This window comes from Aplysia californica, unplaced genomic scaffold, assembly GCF_000002075.1.
Source record: "Aplysia californica isolate F4 #8 unplaced genomic scaffold, AplCal3.0 scaffold00188, whole genome shotgun sequence".
NCBI lineage: Eukaryota > Metazoa > Mollusca > Gastropoda > Aplysiida > Aplysiidae > Aplysia > Aplysia californica.
The window spans coordinates 433688-439915 of record NW_004797458.1 but is presented as its reverse complement, the minus strand read 5'-3'; the positions used below and the strand labels follow the sequence as shown (position 1 = coordinate 439915).

Below are 6228 nucleotides of genomic sequence, written 5' to 3'. Positions count from 1 at the left end.
TATGAAAGTCAGTTCTCATGAAAAAGCACTTTATAGTACTGGTGAAGCTTTATTTAGGCTACTATACACTCTACGTTGTCGTTTAATTACAAACGCACAATGTTCAGCACAATATTCAAGGTTTAATTTTAAGACAGGGGACGATATTATTTTATAGAAAATGACACTTTAAAAGATATGTTGTTTCCCTTCGTCTCGTTAGCTCGAAGCGTTAGTTTCTACGCATGTTTATTTCGCTAAATCTGGTCATGTTTTTTTGCGAAGGCATCAGTGGAGTATCGACTGTCGTTTCCTGTTGTTTTCCACTTCGAAATTTACAACATTTCTGAGGGAAAAATGGAGTCCTACAAGACTTTATCGGTTTTATTGTGTTACTCATGTTCATGTTCTCATTAATCATGACTCGTTGCACTAAGCTGGTATTTTTCTGGTCCTTCTGAGTACAGTTTGGACATTGAAAGGTTTTTCTCAACAAAACTGTGAGTCTGTGACCAATGCTTTTGAAACGATTCGAGAGTGCTGCTTTGTGACTCGGAACGATTCTATTCTCGACTGTCAACACAACTTGTCTGCGGATCAACCCCAGACCTGAACTGCCAAAAAGATGCTTCTTGTTCAATAGCAGAGAATAAAAAGGTGTCTTTTACCACATATATTGTTCAAGTCTCTAACCGGTTGCTAAATTACACCATTCAAGATCATTCTTAGTTTTTAGTGCTGTCTTCATCTGGGATCTTGCTTGGAAAGAAAATGAAATGTCATGAGTCTCATGAGAAGAATGAGGATTGTCAGTTCAATGAATGAATGACTGAGAGAAAAAAAGTCAAATATTAGATGAATTCCTTTTAGGAAGCCTGATGTGGACCCCCAATTTGTCATCTTCAGAAAGTAGCCTACTTGCTGATCTTTTGGTTTAAAAGGTACTTGCCTTTGACTGGCAACCATCTTATTTTACAGTTTTAGGCTTTCTTTACAGTAACAATGTGAGTGTATACAGACCCGGTAACCGGGAACAAAGTCACAAAGTATACAGACCCGGTAGGGGAATTCTTTTATGATTTCGGAAAGTTTCAGTGCCCTCTTTGGCTCAGGGTAGAACTAGCCTAGGTTCTTCTAGATCTATGGCCTAGGTCTAGATCTAGATCAAGACAGACAGATATTAGACATTGGCCACCTCTATTCTCACCCGGAGTGAGAATAGTACAGGCGAGTCTTGTGGCTATTCTCACTCGGTGCGCGTTCACCAAATTTTGCGTTCACCCTAAACCACAGAATTCTACTCTGTGATAACAGAAAAATTGTAGAATTCTGTGCCGTGAACAAACATTCCATTACAACTAGCCTACTAAAAGCGTACAATTTTGTCTGTGGGCAGTGGAGAGAGAGAGAGAAAGAGAGAGAGGAGTAGCGCGAGAATTTCCGGGCAAAACAAAATGGCGACCCGCATAGTTCGGCTCGATTCGAAATGTTAAATAGCCGTAACATCTTTGTAGACAACCAAATTAATTTACTTTTGTGTTTTAACATCATTTTTTAACTTTGTTTTGGTCAATTTGATCGTCCACACCGATAGACAGTATTCAGAAAGAGACAGAGAGAGAGAGAAGAGGGGAGGAGTTGATCTTGCTTCCGGGCGGGTGAGAATAGCCACTTTCTTAGACATTAGACCTGCATGTTTGCCGACAATCATCTGAAATCCGACAATTGCGAGCCGACTGAAGCTATCACTAGGCCCACCTGTATTAGTCAATGTGCGAAGTGCGAGGCCTGGCCGACTGCCAGCGCCCCCTTTATCTCCCGTCGACTTTGTCGGCACTTTCGTTTTCGTGCCGACGTCAGCGTTTCCGACATAATTGTCGGAACCCGAGTAGAAATGCGAAAAACGACGACGACCTAAATTATCTACTTTCAGTTTCGTGCTCGAGCGGCCATTTTGAATTTCGTTCGTTTGACAAATTCAATTGTTCAGATCGTGTGGAATTCAAGTCCGACTCACTTGTTCTAGATATAGATCTAGGTTTATAGATCATTATAATAGACATCAATGGAGGATTCATATTCCAATTCTATTGTGTCAAACCCTATCATAGGTTGTTCTGTAATAGTAATGTTTGTATAAAAAGCATTTCATCAGGTGCGTGAATTATTTATAGAATCTATTATCTATACTCAGCTGAGTCCCTCTGTTCGGAATCGGATGCAGCTTTCTAGTTCAAGGTCTAGATATCTATTCCTATTCCCTTGTTCTAAAAGATCTCGATCTAGATTTATTTAGATTACTAGATCTAGATCTATGGAGGATTCATATTCCAATTCTATTGTGTTATTGTATCAAATCCTTTTATAGTATAGCAATGTATATGTAGTAGGCCATATTATGCATGCTCTTTGTTTGTTTTGGAGTGTGGGTTTTTTTTTGTTTTGGACTTTTGCTGGCCTTTTTATATGAGGCCCATTGCAGGTTCTTTTTTTGGGGTAGGGTTAGGGTTAGATAGGTCTCTATCTATTATTGTGTTTTTTTTGGGGTGGTCACTCGTTACTCAGAAAAGTCCTTCCTTATGACGCCCACAAAAGCTCTTATGGGGGGGGGGGGGGGGGGTTGCGCAAAATTTTCAGACAATCCGGTTTCTGGTTGAGGCTCACATGCAGGTCTAAAATATAAATCATTGATCTAGTGTCGAGGCTAGCCTAGATCTAGATCTAGAGTAGTTAATCCTGTGGTGCGATATACAGTAAGCGATCTTTTGTGGATATCTCTGGAAGTTACAGGTCGATCTTCATGATTTTTTCACCAGAAGTTAGAAAAATTTCCTCTCTATATGGTGTAGCGCATCACTGTAACAGCAGTTTAAAATTCCTATATGTTGTGGTGGTGTTTGTTTGGTAATGTGTGTCTGGTTGATGCACAAGGTCTCTGTTTGGTGCAACATATATCGTCTGGTTTGGTGCGCAATAGTACCATGTTTACAGATCTAGATCTAGCTCTTTTCTGACACTTTTCATCTTTCTCTATCCTGGCCTTGTCTTCTTTTCCTTGCAAGAAGTTCCTGTACTGACCATAACGGAAGGCCAAGGTCAATGAGGTGTGTTCTTTTTGGGAGCTGTGGGCCCCCTGACAGGAGATTTCCTTATACCGTGTGTGTGTGTTTTGATAATGGATAAAAAGAAAGGTGCTGTGGACACAAGAAGGTGAAAGAAGAAAACAAGAATTAGACTATACCTAGACTAGTATTTTTAAAGGAAAAGGACAAAAAAGAAGAAGAAAAAGACGTGAAAGGAAGAAAGTGAAAAAGAAAGGTGCTGTGGACACAAGAAGGTGAAAGAAGAAAACAAGAATTAGACTATACCTGGACTAGTATTTTTAAAGGAAAATGACAAAAAAGAAGAAGAAAAAGACGTGAAAGGAAGAAAGTGAAAAAGAAAGGTGCTGTGGACACAAGGAGGTGAAAGAAGAAAACAAGAATTAGACTATACCTAGACTAGTATTCTTAAAGGAAAAGGACAAAAAAGAAGAAGAAAAAGACGTGAAAGGAAGAAATTGAACATTTTGGAGATTAAATTTCCATATTAATTAATTTTGACATGAATACATTAACTGATCATCTTCCAATGGCAATATAATGCATCCAAATGGAAGGAAAACAGTCTGTTTCAGTGCACAATGCAGGTCATAAAGAAATAACTTAACAAGTAAAACAACCAAAGGGCCTAGAAGCCACACTATCTATCAATGCCAAATAGCAAAAAAGCCGATATTGCGCACTGAAACGGACTGCACAAATTTGGTCTGCTTCAGTGCGCAACCCTATCTGGCATGTTGCTGAGCATTAAGAAGCAGCCTGCGATAGTATTTATCGATTGTAGTATACATTCTACGATACATTATTAGAGGTAGATTAACTAGATGTGCTAAATTATCGACTACTCAAGTAAATTCACCGATACCGGTTACGAAAACCATCAGTATGAAGGGGCAAAACTTTCCGACACCGTAGAATCATGTGTGTTGACAGGAACCTCCAAAACGAAAGTGAAATAAGCTGCATTCTGCGCATGCTCACAGAAAGTGACCTCGTTTTCGCTGTTCTTATCCAAAACAGAGCAGGAGACCGGGGGTTGCGCACCCAAACAGATGCGCGGTGACGCGGTTAGACTCTAAATTTAAATGAAAATTGTGGATGTCTTTTCGATGAACGATTGTTTTTCCTCCGTTTTGGAGTTGGAGGAATCACAATTTGAAGAAAAGAACAATATCATAATTTCAATCGAGCAGTCACCCTCTCTATTTCTCTCTCTCTCTCTCTCTCTCTCTCTCTCTCTCTCTCTCTCTCTCTCTCTCACTCTCTCTCTTTCTCACTCTCTCTTTCTCACTCTCTCTTTCTCACTCTCTCTCTCTCACACACACTACCGAGTCTGGGCGCTGAAACTTTCTGAAATCACAAAAGAGTTCCCCTACCGGGTCTGTATACTTCGTGACTTTGTTCCCGTTACTGGGTCTATATGTACACTTCGTTTTACAATAAAAAGTTTTTATAAAAAGTGAAAGTGAATCATGCCTGTCCTACCCCAACAATCTTCAAGTCCAAGTTGAATTATCCTAATCCTTAAATACTGTTTTTCAGTTTCTATGTGTACCAGTGTAGGCCTATTGTCCTGGTACGCACATTGATTGTCAGTGCTGATTAAGTCCTAGATTAAGCCTTGAATTTGAAAGGAAAGTGTCGGGTTTTCAGAAGATTAAAGTTTTTTCCACTCTTCACTTGACTTACAATCTAGTTCTAGATCTAGATCTATAATCTTATGAAGACAAAGTAGACTTCATTTCTCAAAATTTCTGTTGGATTTTTATTCTTTCACAAGATCATCCCTTATTTTGGAGAAAGTGACTGAGTCCTCCCTGGGATGCAATCGCGTCGCTCAATGATGAATGACCTTGATTTGCCAGATGACTTTGACTATGGGCTGTACAAGTTTTTCACGTCAACTTCCACCACAACAGGTAAAGTACCGTAATTTGTAAAGCTGTAAATAATCGTGAGATCCATTGCCAGGGCAGGCATTGAGATGACTAGGTACATTCTTTGTCTTGAAAATTTGTGGTTTCTGAACGTGGAATGTAGGCCTACTCACTACTCCTTTTTTTCTTGTGGCGGCTATGTCATATACTGACGAGCAAAAGAAAGTGGGCACCCTACGTTCTATGCATTATTTCCGTTCTTTACGGTAGTAATGGCGTATTGCCAATGGATTTTGAAAGGCTTGCCATTTTTTCATTAAGGGCAGACAAAAAAACTAAGAAAAACGATCAAAAACACACCTTTTATTAGAAACTCATAACTATAACACCGATTCAAATGTTCAAAATCCCAGAATTAGTAACGGGTGTACCTCCCACCAACATTGATGACTGCAGTACATCTCTGCCTCATTTATTGCACAAGTCGTTGGATAAATTGCTGGAGAATATAATTCCAATTAGCAGTTGAAACCGCTATGACCGCACGCTATGGACACAGAGTGATCAACTTGGCGGCTTGCTCTTTTATCCCATCACTGTTGTCACCTCTAACAACTATAGTAACAGCAGCCAATCAAATATCTTTAGGGCTCAGCAAGGATATGAGCCCTTTCCCATTGCCCGTCCTTAATGAAACTCTTCCTGTAAAAAAGGTTAAAGACCTGAAAAAAGTACACTGTACTGAGGGCTTACGCTCTCCTAGCCCTGACAAGGGGGTGAAAGTTTAGGACACACTTTCCCCCACTGACACAGATACCTATGCGCCCATTGGTTCTTTGCTGAGTGCGTTCAACTTTCTCGACTACACGGCGTAATCCAGCTCATAGAAGTAATATTTTGAAGTGTTGTGTATGCATGTTTTGTTTTTGTGCCGCTGAGATTTAACCGTTATAAATCAGGTGGAACAACTTTTAAAGCAACATTTTCATCACATGAAGATTAATTAGAGGAAATTTGGAGGTGAATCGGCTTCGTCTCCAACATCAACAAAAATTTAACTAAGAACAAAGAGATGGAAAACTAAGGTAACTCTCCTCGTTTAATTGGTTCTCAAAATGTTTTTGCTCACAACTGTTAAGTTCTTATTGCTTGCTATTTGGTGGTACAGTGGAATCCTGTTATAACGAGAGGGAGGGGACCGGTGCGATATGTCCGTTATAGCAGGATTCTCGTTACAAGGGATCCAGTAATAAATTCAAGGGAAATAGTAA

General features: G+C 39.7%; 1 protein-coding gene across 2 annotated transcripts in view; it reads left to right on the top strand.

Moving 5' to 3' along the window:
• The first annotated feature begins 387 nt into the window (after positions 1 to 387).
• LOC101863022 (extensin) overlaps positions 388 to 6228 on the top strand; it is a 12384-nt gene continuing 6543 nt past the window's right edge. Inside the window, exons 1-2 of one of the 2 annotated variants that reach the window (XM_005098628.3) lie at positions 388 to 636; positions 4861 to 4999. In XM_005098628.3, coding sequence (XP_005098685.1) covers positions 4903 to 4999 — 97 coding nt within the window. In that variant the 5' untranslated portion in view covers positions 388 to 636; positions 4861 to 4902. Of the gene's footprint in view, positions 921 to 4860; positions 5000 to 6228 lie in introns of both variants that reach the window. The other variant, XM_005098627.3, reaches the window with a different exon arrangement.